Raw genomic sequence first — 19,409 nt, forward strand, 5'->3', positions numbered from 1 at the left:
AAATTTTATTGCAGTTGTCCAGTGGCTTAAAACGTTTTTGGAGGGTATGGAGAGAGAAAGAGGAAGGGACCAACCTACTTGTCTGCATGAGCATCATTTTTTTTACTAAATCAGGGTAAAAATATCAAGCTGGAAACCTAAGTTCTGAAGAACAGCTCTGCACAGGAATGGAAGAACAAAGAATGCTAAGATGGTGCTTTATGTCACAGTCCTGAAATGGCCGAGCCTCTTATGTCTGATGAATACCAGTGTGGGCAAAACAGTCACCTGGCTCTGTTTTTTGTCTTCTGCGTACTGCTTCAGTTCAGCTAGAGAATTTTATTGTCCTTTTGAACCCTTTGTGCCAGAGGAGAGGCTTCAGCAAAAGCAGGAACTAGATTCCTAAGCTACTTCTGTACGAGCAAATTAAACAAATCTGGGACCATTCCTAGATGTTAGAGGACCTGAACTAGTAAGCTGGGCAATAAATAAGTAAACTGAAGGTTCCTTGACAAGATTTTGGCTAGCACTTGAGACTCATCAAGTGTTCCTGGTGGCCTGGGAGTTGGAGTGCTCCAAGGCCTGTTCCCAGGAGGTAGTTTGTATGCAGCCATCTGTTTTTAAAATATAGCAGAAATCCTAGTATAGGTGTATAGGTGTGTGTTATTTCGCGTCATTTGGCTTTGAAAACATCTCTGTCCAGGTGTCATTTACTGGTATTGATATGGCTTTAGGATATAGTTTTATAAGAGAGTGTAAGCCACTGCCATGGAAAATACTTGCTCTTCTCCCCATTTGCCTGCTTATTCCTGGCCATGTGGTTTCACTACTCATGATAAAAATGGATGTGACATAAAATGAACCCAACAAAAAATGACAGGTATATTTCTACTACATTTTTTGAGTTCAAGTGGCTCCCAGCAGGACTTGATCATCAAGAGAGGTGGTACAAGAGTGCATGTGGTACTATGTACCTTAGAGAAAGGAAGAGGAAGACCAGGAAAGGGAGAGGACAAACCAGGACAGAGAGAATAGTGTTAGAGGAGGGAGGTGGTGAGAAGACTTTCCCTTTTGGTGGTCAGAAGCCACTGGATGGACTCAATTGCCTGTACAGTTTTGAAAAATGTTTTTAATGCAGATGTGGATTCAAAAGCACATTTTCATAACAAAGGGACTTGATTTGCTTGTTTTATTTATTTAGATTTTGGATTTGTTTTGAGTGGAGGGATTCAAGTAGATTTTCAGCTGCATTTATTCAAATTTTCATGGAGTGAAGCAGTCATGAAACTTTAGCTAGGGTTACGTTACATAATTCATTTTATACTAATTCCATGGTTTACTATACATACCACAGAAAAATTAAGTGACCTTTGGTCTAACTTGATTCTATGAATGAAAAGTTTCATAAGAGAAAACTGATAATGTTCCTTCCCTCTGACTTTCAAGATACAGCTTGTAGGATGTAGGAGAGCTCCACTGAAGTTAATGGGGCCTCAAGCAGAGAAGAGAGTCTGCCTGATTGGGTCTGCTTGAAGTAACTGAAGTCTTCTAGAAGTGCATAGAAGAAGTAGGCTAAAGGAACATGAGTAAAAGCAATAAACTGATAGGAAACTACGTATACACCGTTCAGAAGGGAAATACTATAATGATAGAATGAAGGTTCAGTAAGGAATAGCCTGTGGCCTGCCCTCTTACCACAGCTGGTGAGGCTGATTTCCTGTACATAGATGAAGCAGAATGCGTGGGAGTCGGTAGGTTGTGAGTTTGTCATTCCCAAACTCACAGACCATGAAGGGATGTGTACATAATGAAAGCACCTAAGAATCTGGGTTTGCATATAGGATATCTGGGGAAATTGTACTGACCGCAGCGAGAATTTTTCTTGCCAGGTGTCCAACAAATTCGGTATAAAGTTTATTTTCCCTCTAACGTGACTTTAGCATCCCACTGCATGTCTGGAAGGAAGTCATCAAATCAGAATTCAAAGAAGCCTTTTTCTCCGTTCTAAAATATAGCTTGTGAATATAATAATCTTAAAGAAATGTTCTTATTTTTGTAACTGAAAATGGTCATTTTCTTTGTGTATATAGTTGTATATATTATTTACTGTGGGATCTTTCAAGTTGGAATTTCATGTTGTGTTAGTACAGGAAAACTGTTCCTACTCATTATGGATCACATTCAACAGTACCTGTAAGAGTAAGTTTGAGGAATATTTTTTCTGTGAATGAAATACACCATATTCCACATGAAGGCAAGCATGCTAGCATGTTTTCACGCAGCCTGTAATGTTTTCTACGTGATTCTGTGTGGGCGTTGTTGGCCCACCTCTGCCAAGTCCTGTATGTGCCACTTGGTTTTTGTTATGTAGCAGTAAAGCCTAGAACCCCTTGCTATGCTGTGAAAATGCACATTTTTCTGGAGCTGTGCCTATGAACTCTTTGAATGAGGAGTATCCCTTTAGTAGTTCTCCTTAATATCTTCATGTGCAGATATGCAGTGATTTATGCAAGGGTACAATAAACCAGAAACAGACCAGCGTCAAAAATCAGACTATGGATGTCCTGAATGACTTACTATAGTGCTCCATCAGAGCTCACCATCCAGAAAAAAGTAAATCGAAACGATTTTTGAAGTGACAGGCCAGAGTAAAATTGTCTAATACTCTTCATTTTACTGATGCATTGCATGGAGGTCCAGAAGCCACATCAGAGCACTGTAATCCTTCATCAGAGCATTTGTTTGGTTGCCTAACATCTGTGGATTGTTAAGATAAGTTATTACACAGACCTGCTTTAGTTTAGATTAGTTTGGACCACATCCCAGTATATTCAATCAGGATATAATTCCTGCATGCTGCTAGATTGCTTGCTCCACATACTTCTCTAAAAATGTTTTTCAATATGCAGTTTTATTACTGAAACTGTTATAGCACCTCAAGTTTTGGGATTTTTTTCCTGTTAAAGAAAGGCTTTTACCATTTTTCCCTTTGGACCGAATATAGCTCCAGGCAAACATAGCATTTATTAAGTCCTGAAGAGAATCCTGAACAGGGATGGTAGCGTAGCTTCTGTGTGAGTATAATGCAGATTTCCTACATGTGTAATCTGGGGTGACTGGTATGTATTTTGTGTCCAAACAGCAGCATATAAAGACAGCTGTGGAAAAATATTTTTGTATTTACATGTCTAGTATTTCTCCTTTTTGTAATCTGTATTTATCTGTGTCTGTTTGTGCGTTAGCTGTTCCTATTTCTTTGAATTTCACAATCTTTTCCATGAAAAGTAGTTACAATAGCAAAGGTGATTATGTAATTTTTTAAAAATTTATTGCATACTTGATATGTACTTTGAATTATCAAATGCATTCAATTGTGAAGAAAATCTAGCACCATTTTTACTACTTTAAATGTGCATGCATGCATATATTTCAATTATACTGTAGTATTCTTTTCCCTCCTTTAAACAAACTCCAGTTCATGTAATTTTTAGTAAAACTTATTTTTAACATTTCTGTAAACAAGTAAAGTATAAGCAATGGCATATTTTTGGTTAATGGCTTTGGTTTATAGCATTGCAATAATTTTATACACAAACATATGTGCATGCACACATGTACTGTCTAATGAGCGAACAATTGTGCTAGCATCTGTCAAGACATTTTTTAAAGTTTTTTTCCTTTTAGTTTTGCCAGCATTTGAAATACCTGTAATGATAAGACCACATAGACTAAAAATCTATTTGATTATGTATATAATGGTGTTCTGTTTGTCTGACAGACTAAATCTCTGTTTGGAGATATAAATTAGATGGAGGAAATATGATACTTTAGAAGTAAGGGATTTTTTTTAAAAGACTAGCATTTATTTTTGAAGAAGTTGTTGTTCCTATTATCCTACTGAGGATAACTACTTATCTGTGTATTTTTAACGTAAGACATGTTTGTGCCACTGCTGGAATAATTGTAGCTTTTGATTAGATTTTTTTTGTGAATTATTTCAAGTATTTTAATTGCTATTTTATTATCTTTCTTAAATAGAAGAAATATTACAGTTTTCTTGCGATAAAAGCACAGTACAGATACAGGGAGAAGAGAGTTTGATGATGAGTGTGGTATGGTCAGACAGTGCAGAAATGGTATTGGAAGCTCTTAGGTGTTCTTCAGAATGAAGCAGCTGGTCTGTTCTAGGGTATTTTAAATAAATCTGAATTATGTTGAATATGCAGAACGCCTCAGCATTTTCATCTTACCTTATCGGCCATGGACTCCCCCCCCACCCTCCCACCCACCACAGAATTAGAGAGCTCCCTAGCGGCGCCTTGTCCTGTTGCAGTTTTTCTCCTGCAGTGGTTGCTTTTCAGTTTTTCAGTGTATCATTCTTGTGCTTACACAGAGATAACAATTCAAGCATATTTTTCGTTCTAACATTTGTCGTCTTACTGATCTTCTTACTTTAGAATTTTACTCATTCTTTTACCTCTATCCACATTAAACTCATAGGTTTTCTTTTTTATTTTCACAGTTAGCTTTCAGCCTTTTTTCCCTTGCATCTCTGTCTTTATTTCTGAAAAAATTCCTACCACTTTTATTTTCTTCAGGTATTTTGTTCTTCTTTGGTCTTCTGCCATAGTAACTCCTTTTGTCTTCGTCTTCATTTTTTAACATTCGTGCACTTCAGTTTCCTGATTAACCTCTTATTTTTTCTCTTGTTACTTACTCCTGTGCATAAGACTGTCTTGTACTGTATATAGACTTGAAGTGTAGAGTCTGGCTTTTTTGTGTGTGTTGCTGTTTAGCAGTGTATCTGGAATTAAGAAAGGCGTCCTAAGATCCTAAGAGGCACCTTTATGTACGTAGCTTGGTTGTGATCGCCAAGGATACATGGTTATTTATTCATTTATTTATTATCTGTAGCTATAAACAAGAGAGATGGTATATGATTGTTTTCTAGAAGCACAAAATATGGCACTTTTACATTATATTCATTGGTACATTTAGTTCTATATTGGTAGATTTCTTCAGGTCTTACATCTCCGGTAAGTGGTTGTTACGGGTGTAGCTAAAAACACACACAGGAGATGATGAATTTATTTGAAGGATAATGTGGTATGTTATATGAGAGTATTTAATTAAAGAGTAATAGTGTATCAATTGTCTATAGCAGGGGAGGGATTCGAGGCTGGGAGTTGGTTGCCCAGAGCTCTACCATGCTAGATTCAAGTCTCATCACAGTTTGTTAGGCCTGTCCCAACAGTGACTCACGCCGAAGAAAACAAAACAAGCCCCTGACTACTCAAACACCAGCAGGGTTAGTCATGATGTCACTGTTTACTCAGCAGACAGCTCTGGCTGGGGTGGGGGGATTGCTATAGGCAGGATTAATGTGTGTAATTGACAGCACGTTTTGGAGAAGCTCGCATAGCATGCGCCTGTAGGATGCTTGGCTCTCACCAGTGCAGTTAGCACTTCCAGCAGCATGTTCTGAGCACTGTCATGAGCACAAACTTTGCCGGTGTAGAGGAGAAGAAGAGATCCTATCTGATCTGTGATAGAATAAGCATGTCTTTTAGGGTCTGAGGGACAGCTGCACTGACTCTTCTTATCTTCAACTAGGTTATGTGGGTATGCAATTTATGTCGAAAGCAACAAGAAATCCTAACAAAATCTGGAGCATGGTTTTTTGGAAGTGGACCACAGCCGTCACCCAGCCAGGACGGAGCACTGAGTGATACTGCCACTGGGGGAGGTTCTGACGCACCTAGAGAAAAGAAAGCGAGACTTCAAGAAAGATCAAGATCACAGACTCCCTTAAGTACGGCAACTGCCTCATCAAAGGAGATCTCTTCTTCCAGTGTGCAGTCTGACAGGAGGAAAGGAGCAGAAGTACCACAGCCAGCTATGGGCCTAGACCAAAAGCAAGCTTCATCGAGGTCTAGAAGTGAACCCCCAAGAGAGAGGTAATACTTTATGTCTTGAAAGAGCCACAGAATTACAACAGCTAGATCAGTAATATTACCCAGGGCTTTCAGCTGTGCCCTATATGTACTTAGTAAGAACAAAGAACAACTTTATTTACTGACCAGGAAAGGATAACTGTTCACTAGGAAATGCATTGTCTGAAGCAGATGTGTCATTCCGTGCAACAGAAGTAGAAAAAAAGAGAAATAGTTGCATTTTAAGGATATTTCAATATAATTCAATGCATTTTGGCATTTACTTTCAATGCAGAATTACAGGTTACTTTTTAATAAAATTCTAAATGTGGCAGGTGTTTTTAAGTTACTGAACCAAAAGTAGTCATTTAACTTAATGAAATAATGTACTAAATGAAAAAAAAAAAAACCTTGTAGAGTTCAGTGAGATATCCTTACATTTGCTACCTCATTTATCGTTTTATCAATGCTTATATTACTATTAAGCAAACTAGTATATTAAACCTCAATGAATGAATAAACGCCAGAGCTATATTCACTGTAATTAATTGGATAAAGAGGAACAAGTCAGCAGAGGATAATGTGATGAATCAGCTGCTGTTATTTTGGCTGCTGACTGGCAGATGACAGAGCAGTCAGGAGAAGGGAACCTCTGAAAAAAAAGTTCAATCTGCCATAGAAGATTTTCCCTTGATCACAATGATTGATGTTGTTTTTCATAGCTATTGAAGCTGAAAGTAGATGAGGAGAGATGTCTAGTAACTTGCTGTGTGGATGAGGTCTGTCTTGGTTTAACAGGAGCAAAACTGAGGTTTGTGTTATGTAAATGTATGACACAAACCAACGAATGATGCTCTCCCTGATTCTGTTGACGTTTTTCCTCAACGCTAGGAAGGCCCTCAGTCATCACCGGCTGAACGACACTTTCAGGGCACCAAAATTCTTTCTAATTCTGCTTTGCTGTTCAAAAATCAGGTGGTTATATTAATTGTACAATAGCAGTGTTTTCTATTTGTTACTGAGGCTTTCAAATGAAGTCCAAAGGTTCTGAATGAAGAGCATCTATGGTAAGCTCAGATCCCACCTATTGCAAAGAACTCAGGAGGAAAAGGTGATAGAGAAAAAGGAGACAGATGTCAGGTGGATCATGTATATACCTTTGCCTGTCCATTAGAATGCACATGTGAAAAAGGTATATGTAATCTGAATATATAACAGCTAAGGTAGGGAAGATTCAGTGCCACAATACAAAGTGCTGGTGCAGTTTCATCTAAAATAAAGTATATAGCTGTGTTTAGCCTTCTTCAAAACAAATGGTTTCAAATGAGAACTGATATGCAAAAGGGCAGTTGGGAGGATTAGAGGGAAAAAAAACAGGCCTACAAGGGGATTTTATGATTGTTTGGCTTACTTACTCTTCCAAAGCAGAAGATGAATGATGAGAGAGATCATAATTTTCAGCCAGCTTCATTATTCATTATTTTGTACTTTGGTTGTGTAGAGAAATAAATTACATTTTTCATCCTCTTTCATTACCAGAGAAAGGAATGCTGTTAATTTAGTTCAAAGAGTCAATTTGGCTTTCTTTATAAGCTTCTGAAATGGGTACTTTTTTCAGGGTTTTAATAAGATAAAGGAAACTAGATCAAATATTATTGCCTCTGATTATCTTTTGCATTTTTTTTGATATCCATATTAATTCTATTTGTAATGTCATTGTGAGAGATAGTCCATTTGGTGATATTTATATGTATAGTGTCAGGTTGCTTGAAATGAATTGTGTTTATAAGGTCAGACTGTAAGCACCACCTCTCCAGACTGCTGCCAGAAAAATGGAAAAAACATACTCCAGTATTCTGTCATAGGGCTGCAGTTACTACAAAGATGCATTTCATTCTTTATCCAATTACATGGGTAAATGATTTTTTTATCTGTATTTATAATTGTTAATATTCTTTGTGATTTTATTACTTGAACCTGCTATAATTTAGGTTTTTATGGAGTTCACATGAACTGTTGTTTGTATTGGAAAACAGCAATACCATTGCAAAGATTACTAGATTCAGTTCATGTTAATAGATTCAGTACCTTTCTGTATGTTTTGCCATAGCTTTTCCCTGTTTTACGATTTAATTACCACAACAGCTTACACAAGTATTTTTATTTTGCATTAAATTCTTCAAATTATTGTACTCCTTTTCATGGTAGGAAGAAGACATTATTGGTTGCAGACCAGAATGGCAAAGGTTTAAAGAGTGAACGTAAGCGTGTACCAAAATCCTCACTTCAAAAAGAAGGACCAGCCGATGACAGGGAACGTAAAGAAAGGCATGAAAGTAGAAGACTGGAGAAGGGGAAGTCGCAAGAATTGCCAGAAAAACCTGAGGAAGGCGAAGTGCCTGATGATGAAAAACAAAGGAAGGAAGATGAATATCATACTCGATACAGGAGTGACCCCAATCTGGCGAGATACCCTGTAAAACCACATCCTGAGGAACAGCAGATGCGCATGCACGCTAAAGTTTCTAAAGCACGGCATGAAAGAAGACATAGTGATGTGTCTTTGCCACATACAGAAATGGAGGAAGCGGAGGTACCTGAGAATAAATTAGGAAAACGCTCACAATTGCAGGGAACTCAGGACAGAAAATCTCTTGTGGAAACTCAGAGGTCGTACTCTATAGACAGAACAGGTGATGTAAGAATTTCTGTTTCTAAACAATTAACTAATCATAGTCCACCAACTCCCAGACATAGTCCAGTTCCTATAGAACACCTAGAATACAAGAACCACGATTCCTTTAAAAAACAGAGTCGCCTTGATCCTAGCTCTGCTATTCTCATGCGAAAAGCAAAGCGGGAGAAAATGGAGACCATGCTAAGGAATGATTCCCTTAGTTCTGACCAGTCGGAATCAGTGCGGCCATCCCCTCCAAAGCCTCATAGAGCAAAAAGAGGCGGAAAGAAAAGGCAGATGTCAGTTAGTAGCTCAGAGGAAGAAGGGGCATCAACACCAGAATATACTAGCTGTGAAGATGTGGAGATAGAAAGTGAAAGTGTCAGTGAAAAAGGTAAGGACCTTTATCTATATTATGCACATGGCCATGGTTTGGGAAAAATTTTCGTCTGTATTTTCTCTTTTGCCTCTTTTTTGATCGTACACCTTTGTTTTTCCCCTTATGTTTTTTTTTTTTTTTTTGATTCGGAAGTGCCTTATAGCTATTTACATTTCATTTCCAATATGTTTCATTTTGCATTCTTAAATGAGGTGGTAACAGATAGCATTAGCTGATGGTTTCTTTCTCATTCTCTTCCCTCTTTCACCTAGAACTGATACAGTTTAAGGGTTCTAGTTTATTCTCTTGATAACATTGGTTCTCCTTTGGTCATAGGTTCATTCTTTTATCAGTATGCAGAATATTTTCTGTGAATAAATTTAAATTGAAAATGAGTTCCATAAGAATCTGAGAACACCATTATAAAGGATAATCTTATTGACACCCCAGTCTTAAGTTATGCAATATTTTACTACTTTTAATAAAATATCAAAGATCTGGCCGAGTTCATCATTGACAATGATAGCAAATGTGTGGGAGAATGTTGTAGGAGAGAAATGAGAACTGGCCAGCCTGTCAACTGGATGAATTTACTCCCAAGCTAACAAATACACTGGTGTTCTGTTATTTCAGTTTGTCTTCATCTGTTCATGGTAACACTCAGCCATTAAAGATTAAGTATAGTACACTCTATGCTTTTAAACAAAACCTTTCCTCTTGTTCAAGAAATTAGTCAAATTCATGAACGGTAAACAGATATAGTAGGCGTAATCAGAGAAGGCTGCGATGGAATACTGACTGTCTCATAACAGAAACTTGTCTTTAGATGGCATGGCAGTGAGCTGAATGCTTTTTGTGTCTTGGAAGTAGGTTTTTTGCTCTTTAGTTTAATTGTCTCTACTTGTAACTTGAAAGTTTTCTGCAGGTTTTCACAGTCAAAATGTCAATAGGTTATCTGCATTGTGTTTTATTCCTGGCACTGACATGTCTTTGATTCAGATATGCTACTCTGTCTGTCTTTATCTGATGTTGTGGTCTCCTGTCATTCCCTGAACTACCACGTATCCGTATAAAAAGAGACAACATTTAACCCCAATCCCATCTGGTAGCACAGTTTCTGTATGTCTTTGAATAGGTGCCTGTGTAACTGTCAAAGTACAAACTTTTCCAAGGTTTAAAATACAGAAGGTTGCTTTTCTGCTCATTTTTAAGGAGGGATGACAACCATACCCCTGCAAATCTCGACCCCTAGCCTATTGAATCTTAAAAAAGCCTTTTTTTACTGTGAGGGTGGTCAAACACTGGAACAGCTTGCCAAGAGAGGTTATGGATTCTCCATGCTTGGAGATGGTCAAAACCTGAATGGAGAAGACCCTGAGCAACCTGCTGCAGTTGCCCTGCTCTGACCAGGGCGATTGGACTAGGGACCTTGAGAGGTCTTTTCCAACCTCAGTAATTCTGTCATTCTAAGAGAACATATCTTTTCCCCTACTTTGTGGCAGTGTTTTATGCTGAAATTAAGATTTCAGTAAATTTACCTAACTTTCCTCTGTTGGTATTCGTGGTCCATAACACAGCATTTACTTTCCATCTCCTGCTGTTTGCTTTCATGCTTGTGCATCAGTTTAAAAGGTTGCTTATGAAATAGAGAGTATTTCCCACATTCAGTCAGGTGTATTATTGTTAACTGGAAGTTCATTTATGTGAAAATAAGGTCCAGGCTAAAAATGATTGATACTGATATACTGTATATACAGTATATTGATATAGTAGTGTTATTGGCCCAGCTGCATCTGTTCTGCAATGGCTCTTCCTAAGTAAAATCTTTCAAGGGTTGCTTTCAGGCTTGCGACTCGGATCTCGGTTTTTGACAAATTTCCTGTTGCGTTGTTAAAGCATTCAGAGTTGGACTTTTTGCACTCATTGTTATGAATCTGTAAGTTAGATACCTAGTATGAATATGCTGATAACACTTACCATCATAAAAGTGTTTAAAGTAGGTGGGATGAATTACTTTATCCACTGATTACAGAGGAAGCCTAATTCAGTAGCTTGAACTAGCTTCTAGATGCCTAGATCATGCTCTTACACCTCCAGCTGCTGCTAGAGAATGGCACAGGTCTCCTATGTATCCTCTGCCATATCTGCCATCCCTGCACGGATATAGCTGATATGTTTTGGTGGCTCAGATGAGAAGTAACAACTTTGTGTGATCAGTTGAGCCTTGACACAGGCTCCATTGACTGTATTGACAAGATCTCCACTGATTGTGGTGGGAGCATGCACACCTAGCTATAGCTGTAGATACTTCCATGAAAGAACTTAAAAGAACATCTGTATCTTAAATCCCATCCTACAAGTTTGCTTTGGTAGCCTAAATAAAGGCATTTGAATATTATCATGTGAAGTTCCTCATGATATCCTGCCTGATGCTCCAGAAGGGCATGGCTAAATCCTTTGCCATATCTGCCAGTCTTCTGTAGCTACCTTAGAGAATCTCAAATGACACTAGATTCGTATGTTACAGATAACTGAATCAAGCCCTTGATGTTCACCTTTGAGGTAGATATTTCGGCTTCCACTGCAGACGATGCTACCCTACAGTATTTGAATAAACATTGCAAATAGGAGTTGGCCACTACCAACTTAATGGTGGTTAACATTGTTACTTCATTCCTTGTCACCTTATCTCTACTTGTCAGCAATCTAGGACAGTGTTATTAGTCAGATATTTCGTATGTGTGTCTGTGTAAGCTTGTGGGTATGCAATACATTAATTCCAGTGGTTTATTTACTCATTTAATAGCTATGAGATGTAGCTGTGTTTGGTTTTTTTGCCTTATCTAGGTAAGACTGTTACAGTCCTTGCCATGGAAGAAAGAAGTGGAAGGTCTTTGAAGTTGAGGTTATAGTACAGAAGAAGAGCTAGACAATGTGAATACAAATGAGAAAGCAAAAGCATTTTTTGATATCAGAGTATCAAATTATTTTCATAATTACAGCGGTGGAAAAACAAAAAGGTGAATTTACTATATTTTTATAATAGATGGAAAAGCGGGAATTTTCATTACCTTAGAAAATCTTTCAGAAATCCTTAAATATCTTAAAATAAAAAATACTGCAGAAAAAGATGTAGTGTTAAAAATAATTAAAAAATACCCCTTGTATAACTGAGATCAGAATCCTATCCTTTGCAATTAAAAGTCTCGTTACAAGCAGAATTTCACCCATCGTCCCTTTAGCACTTTCAATATAATTTGGGAGCAGTACTGCATAGGTCCTTAGTTGAAGAGCTTTGGTTAATAAGGCCAGGAGGGTCTGGAATCCCTCCACTCTCCATCCGCTCGCTTATCTACATACTGCTCAGTCAGAAATCTGGTGCCAAAGTTATGTAAATGGAGCTAGAAAGATAGAATTATTAAAGTAAAGTTTTGAACTTAAACAGCCTTACCGAAAAAACCCAAAGATTTTACAATTAGTCTCTTAAAATATGTGTTTGTTACTCAATTGTTAATTGCTTTATATTGGCATTCACTAAATGTGTGCACTGATTTTAATTGTAATAGCCTTTTGTACTAGCTTTGATTCTATATGGAACAGCTAAAATAGAATTGCTATATGGAAAACAGTTTACAGAGGCATTTAAAAAAATGATGCTCGTCCATAGGAATGTAAGGTGAAGCTAGAGTGTGTAAAACTGTATTGAAAATCAATAACCAAAATGACACATAAAGTAGATAGATAATTACATTTTTGCATCATGATACCTAGATGGTTGCCCACCTTTATTTCCAATTCTAAATCTATAAGAAAATCAATGGGAAACCTTACAAATTACTGCATATTTAAATAACTAAGCTTGAAAATAGCTAAGCAAGTTCACCGGCATTCAGTGAAGATAGGGAGGCACTTCCACGGGGCAGTTTGTCTAAAATTAGATAAACTGATAATCAATAAATTGAATGCCAGATCCTTAGCACCTATTATAAAAGCCTCTTGGTAGCTCAGATAGTGTCTATTGGGATCAGAATCATCATCTGTGTTCTCTCTACTGACAGAAATACTGATTTTGCAATTTTCCAGGTTGCAGTCTTGGTTGAATCAAATTATGTTTAACCATACAGGGAGATCTTCTGTCCTAAAGTTTTTGATATGAACTGACTGGGTGAATGATCAGTCAGTGATGCAATTGGTTCATGTAATGGTAGGCTACGAAGTTCAGGAAATGGCCATTGTTTCCTTTCTTATAACTTAAAATGACTTAAGAGTGATTCTTCCATTACATTTGTTCTCCCACTAGATTTTTTGCTGTACAGAGGTAAAACTCAAATTCAGTTTTGAGATGATCACATCAGAATACATTAACATATATTAGCATTATGCATCGATCAGTATAGAAGTTTTCAAAATTGAATCCAATACTTTAATAGTTGTTGAACAAATTTCTCAAGACGTCTATATCCCGAGATGTCTTCAAAACTGTGCAAAATTTACACTTGAACATTTGCATGTGCTAGAATTGCTGTCTTTAGGTTTGCATTAGTATCAGAGGATCTGTTAACAGCTGTGCTACTTGAGATTTGAGAGGAGTGACTGCCCCCAATTTTTGTGAAGAACATGCAAACAGAAAATAAAACATAATTTTTGGCATACATTTCTATTTTATTTTTGTCATCTTTGAGCAGATGTTTATGCTCCATCAGTTTTTAGATGTGGAGTATGGAAATTAAAAACATTTTATCATTGGAAAAATCACAAAAGAGTGCTAGTGAAAAAGAATTGTTATTGGGGAAATATGCAAATCCATATACATATACCAAGACCGCCCAAAATGCTTGTTTGCAGCAGATGAAAATAAGCTAGATCTTATTTAACTAACAGTAATTTTACTAAGGTGGGCAAAGTCTTGTTTATTATGAAATCAGGTGTTGTAGAAATGAAAAATAAAAGCATATGAAAACACTTTGAAAAGTGCGGTAAATGAGAGTTAAATCTGCTGGCAAAAATACACTAACTGTTACAGCCCTCTAAACTCTAGAGTTTCATCAGCCATTAAAGAAAATGTATGATGTTGTCTCTTTTTCTTTTTTGGTGATTGTCAAATCTTCAGGAACGTGTTTTTTGTCAGTCAATGCCATTTTGGAAAGGTATATGATGCGGTTGAATTCTTTTTTTTTTTTTTTTACAAGGTAAATAGATGGCTTGTGGTGTTAAATGAAATCACTTAGGAAGTCAGTCATGAGATTTATTTCTTGATACATATTAACTAGAGATTTCAGTTTTCCTTTTAGTGAATAGTTGACTGTGAATAGAAAGAAGACTGTGGGTAGAAAGAATTCCCTCCTTTACACCAGTGAATTATTTGCATCTTACAGTTCTAATGTCTCATGATAAGCACTTCATAATTTTGTATCTCAGTATTTTAATTCTCTGTAAAATATTCTGAGGATTATCCTCTCTTTGGAGCATAAGAAAACCTCAAAAAGTAATATTCTTAAATACAAAGCAATCAGTGTAATGTAGCAAGTACGTTCCGTGATCTTTACTGTAAGCATTTAATATGTATTTCATGAAAATAGTTAAAAAATAATTCATAAACACTGGAGATATTTTCTTTCCAGAAGATACATGTCTTTGGCAGTCCACTAGGATTTTGTCTCTTTGGCAGAGGACCCAGAATTTCTTTTGAGGTGTTTCTGTTTTGGAGTAAATCTAGAGAAAGAATTGTTTAGCAGTGTCTAAAAAGGCCACCCCAAATTTTCTGTTAAAAAATTTGGCATCCTTTAAAGGACATTATTACTGATTGACCATGAATCATTTCTCTCCTGTTATTATTACAGGCTATAGGACTAGTTATTCTAAAATCTATAATAGTTGAACATTCTGGGGACTGAGTTTCCAGTGATAACACCATCATGGGGAATGCAACAGTCCGTTTAGAAGGCATAAATTACCTTTGTACTCACTTCAAAGGCTTCTACTAGAATAACATAGACCAGACCATTATAAATGAAATCCAGACCCTCTCATTTTAAAACTGAGACAGCTTCTGCCTACTGCCATCCAATGAAAGAACAAGTCCAGTTTAGATTTGGACTAAGTTTTGACTATTTTCTTTAAAAACAAGAATTCGTGTGGAACTAATAGATTTGTGTCCAGACAAGATTGTACTTAACTTCTTCTATCCCATGGTAGATACAAGACATATTCCAGGTCTCTATCATGCGGTCTTCGAAAATGGAAGATAAAATAGTATTGGAAATTGGAGCAGTTTGAGTAGACTTTGAAAACTGCTTATATAATTTTACGTAAAGAGTTATGATAGTGGTTTTACATTTTGCATTCTTATTATTCATATTTAATCCTCATGTGTTGTCCGCGAAATGGTAAAAAGCAAAGGAAGACTTACTTTGTATACTTGCACATGGATTTTATTGGAAAAGGACAGGTCATGGCAGAGTTGGAATCTTGTTTTAAAAAAATACTGAACTATATTCTGGTTTCTTTTAGTGGAGAGTAGAGATGAACGTTTCATTCATAATGCCTTTCTTATGATACCAGAAGGAACAGAATGACCTAGACTGGTTTAATTCTTTCAACATCATTACTCTTCTGGTCAGAAAGTGTTATGGGCAAAAACAGTGTTTGTGCATGCGTGAGACAGAAGGATTAAAAGCAAGGAGAGAGGAATTGAAAGATGAAAAGAGAAGGCAATTCCACCGTTTGCAAGCAAATGTGGCTGTGCTCCCTCAGGTTCACAAAGGATCTGACTTGACAGATCTAATCTTCCTCCTTAAGTCTTCCGAATTCTGCATGAAGAATTCATGTGTGGGGGTGCTCCCATAAAAAGGAAAGCATAAATTAAATCCCCGCTGCAATGATTTCTTCTAGTGATGTAACATTATTGGCAGTAAGAATAACCTGTGGGCTAAAAGACCATATGTATGCAGCGTAGTGTATAAATGCAGTGAAAGAAAATGTCAGTAAAAGGCAATAGAGAAAAAGAAGCTCTTTTTAAGTGTTTGCAACTAACTGTTTTCACTTATGTATTTTGAATCTGTGGTGTAGGCAAGTCAAGTTGCCCTGTAACATCTGCTAGCATATTTTAACATCTGTTAGCTTGGAGAGTTGGACATGAAGTTTTAAAAAGATCTGGGTTTGTTAAAAAATGTGGCTGAGCTGTAACTTAGTGTAAAATAACAATCTCACTAGAAATGGTATTTTAGTTCTTAGAAGTTAGTTCCAATTTATGTTCTAGTCCTTGGGGAATAATTTAGATCAACATCTAGTTCAGATCTTAATGAAGAACTAATAGCTGTAGTTTCAGAATTTTAGTCAGTGTTAACCCCTTTCAGTGCTGTCAGTATTCACAGCTGCTGTTCACAACTACTGTCCAAATTAGTGTTGGACGGTGAGAAGTAAATTTCATGTGTATGCAATTATGTAAAGTGCATACATTCGTATGCAAATGAAATGGGCTGAACACGAGTGGGAAAAAAGTTATACAGTTGCAGAGAAAACCCAACACTTTACTGACATACAGAACCATATAAATGGGAGTTTCAGGAAAGATGTGTGACAGAATTCTCCTGTGAACTCCTAATAAAGTATTTTGGCTGGTTTACCGTAGGAAGGTTGTGAACCTGTTGGAGGGAAGGCAGGGAAGAGAAGTGAGAATGACCAGAGATCTGTAAAACAGGGTGCGTAAGGAAAGATGGAAAGGATTGGGGTTGAACAGTCTAGAAAAGGAAAAAAAAGAAAAAGAGAAAAAATAAAAAAAAAACAGAAGAGAAAGAAGAAAAGTCTAGGAGACATGACTGGACTTTGAACAGGAAAGAGAGAGCTGGAGAGAGAGAGAGAGAGAGAGAGAGAACTGACTGCTTCTCTGTTTCTCTGGAGGGTGAAGTTACAGCTAGGGAAATTGAGGGAAGGGACCAGAAACCATGTCAACTCTGAGGACAGCTGAACAAAGTTAAGGACAGTTGTAACCATAATTTCTGATTTAGTTCAAATAGAGGCTGCCTGAGAACAAAACTGACTTGTTTTTAGCCCACACTGAACTTGTTCTATTTTAGAAATGTTGCTGTTATTCCTATTTCGGGCTCTGGGCCAAGGTGGTGAAACTTGGGGCTGAATTCACAGTACTCCTAACTGTAGGTTATCCTTTTGCCATCCTTTAAGTAATGACATTTGATAACCATAATTCCCAGTACAAACTTTTTGCAGTAACAGTCGGCTTTTATAAAAGGGAAAAAAATGTGTGTTTTGTTTTATCAAGTGACATGGAAGAAAAGGATGTACTGTTCAGTCTTGGTTTCTTTCTAACGGCTCTGGAAGTTGGCAAGACATTATGTTTCTTTATTATTAAAATGCTCTATCTCCTGTGTTGCTTCATTTTTGACATATTAATCCTTTTATTAATTGGTTGTTCTTTGTTGCTGAACGTTCTCCTGCACATCTAATTCATAAAATGGTAATGAAATTGTCCTATTACATCCAGTAGTAAGATTATTATTGTCTTTACATATAGGGAAACTGAGGCATGGAGGAATTGGGATCATAGCGTCCGAAAGACTAAACACTTGACAAGCAGGTGTAGCAGGGTAGCTTTAATTTCAGCAGCCATAAAAGCATTTGAACCTGTAGAGAAACTCAGGACTTCTCCAGATTTTCAAAAATACTCAGTAGTCAGTGCTTTGCATGCAGAATGCATGGAAATAGGTGCTAGAGAAACACTGGGAGCTGTTGGCTATGCAACACTCCTCAAGAGTCTAAGAGGGAGCCAAAAGCTTTTGAAAAATTTGGCCCTAAATCGTAGCTGTTGAGCACTTCTCACAACGCAGCTATGCAATGAACTAGAGATGAAGCTTAGCTTGAAACATGACATGGTGTTATAGCCGGAAGATGATCCTTTCCCCCGCTCTATGCTGAACAAAAGTCTGTTCTGTATTTTGTGTATGCATATAGTTTTGTATATACAGTAAAAAGATATTTGACCTGCTACTCAGGATCTCCTTTTGATCTGAGCGCTTAGAGGAAAAGGCGAGCTGTGAAAGAGAGCCACACTGTGTTAATTAGTAAAGCTGCTGAACTGGGGATGGTCTAGGCAGTGTACTGAAGGAAGGGTGGAGGTCTTGGGACTGGAATCCAAACCTTGTCTTTTACTGGAATCCAAACCTTGTCTTTTTTCTCCCTGTATGGAGGAGCCTCCCTCTTTTGGGCAGACAAATAAAATCCTATGAAAGAAAAAGATAAATTAATTATTGGCTTATTATATACTGGCTTATTATACAATTGGTTTATTATACATACACTTCTTTTTTAATAGATAACTTGACTGTAATGGGTCGCTGGTAGTACAGTCCTTTATCTTTGCACATGCAGACCTGGGAATCATTTTTCTGTTCAAAGGCTGCGTTAGGGAGGGAGTTGCATAACAGAGAAGGCATGAATCAGATGTGCTTTCTGTGTCTTAGAAAACAAGAGGAGTTAATTTTAGAGTTAACAAAGCACAAACAGGCATCAGATTCTGGTACTTTCAGGAAAAAAATTCTATTTGCTTCTCTCAGTTACAGGGATTCTGGTCATCATAAAGGAGCATTGAGTCCAAACAGGGACTGAACTTGACTGGTATGGTTGGTTATTATTTTGTGTTTAAATTTTTCTGGTACATTTAGTGATTTTTTGCTTAGAATAATATACTTAATTACTGTAATGCACAGGAAGTAATCCAGTTTCTTTCAGTATGCCTTTGGGTAGACAGGCTGATGTATTTGCTTGGCTTTCTAAAGTCAGCGTACTGGTGAGCAGTCACTAGGAAAAACCTGTACTGTGACAGGAAGGAGGTTAATAATTGTTATGCTGTCTGTCTTACCTCTGACTAAATATGCTTAGTTTCATCCTGTTCCAAACCACTCTGAACGTCTCTAAAAACTGTTTTCCTGTCTTTGCGCATACTCCGCATCACTGTGATGTGTCGTTCCTTCCTTCTTTTTCCTTTTGTACTATATATAATCTTCACAATCCGGGAAGATGATTCTTGTCTCCATTGGACCAATGATACCAAACTCAGTAGAGATATGTGAACTCAGGGGGATATGTGTTCAAATATTTACATCTCTTATATGGCCTCATTGGCCATATTTACTGTACTTTTTTGATGTCTTTGGCCAAGTTACAAAATAAGGCACATTTCCATATGGTGAAGCTCTTGTATTCGTCAGAAGAGCAAGGCTGCACGGAAGCCACCTCTTAGGATTGATTGTTGTCCTGTCTCCTGCCTAGAAATAAATGAGAGTGCTAACTGACCCATGCCAAAACTGTGCCCGGGGATATTCAACAATGTAACAATGAGAGCAATTGAGTTGGCACTGTGTAATACACTGGTATAAATGTAGCCGCTGTTTGTCTACGTATTTGCCTACCTGTTTCCTCTTGCCTT

General features: G+C 37.2%; 1 protein-coding gene across 40 annotated transcripts in view; it reads left to right on the top strand.

The window, feature by feature from the left end:
• Window positions 1-19,409, top strand: part of RIMS1 (regulating synaptic membrane exocytosis 1) — a 361,088-nt gene that overhangs the window by 147,979 nt on the left and 193,700 nt on the right. For 39 of the 40 annotated variants that reach the window (XM_068937510.1, XM_068937548.1, XM_068937511.1 and 36 more), the window contains 2 exons: window positions 5,593-5,936; window positions 8,121-8,983. In XM_068937510.1, coding sequence (XP_068793611.1) covers window positions 5,593-5,936; window positions 8,121-8,983 — 1,207 coding nt within the window. Of the gene's footprint in view, window positions 1-2,129; window positions 2,179-5,592; window positions 5,937-8,120; window positions 8,984-19,409 lie in introns of those variants that run through there. The other variant, XM_068937522.1, reaches the window with a different exon arrangement.

This window comes from Struthio camelus, chromosome 3 (genome assembly GCF_040807025.1).
Source record: "Struthio camelus isolate bStrCam1 chromosome 3, bStrCam1.hap1, whole genome shotgun sequence".
NCBI classification, from domain to species: domain Eukaryota; kingdom Metazoa; phylum Chordata; class Aves; order Struthioniformes; family Struthionidae; genus Struthio; species Struthio camelus.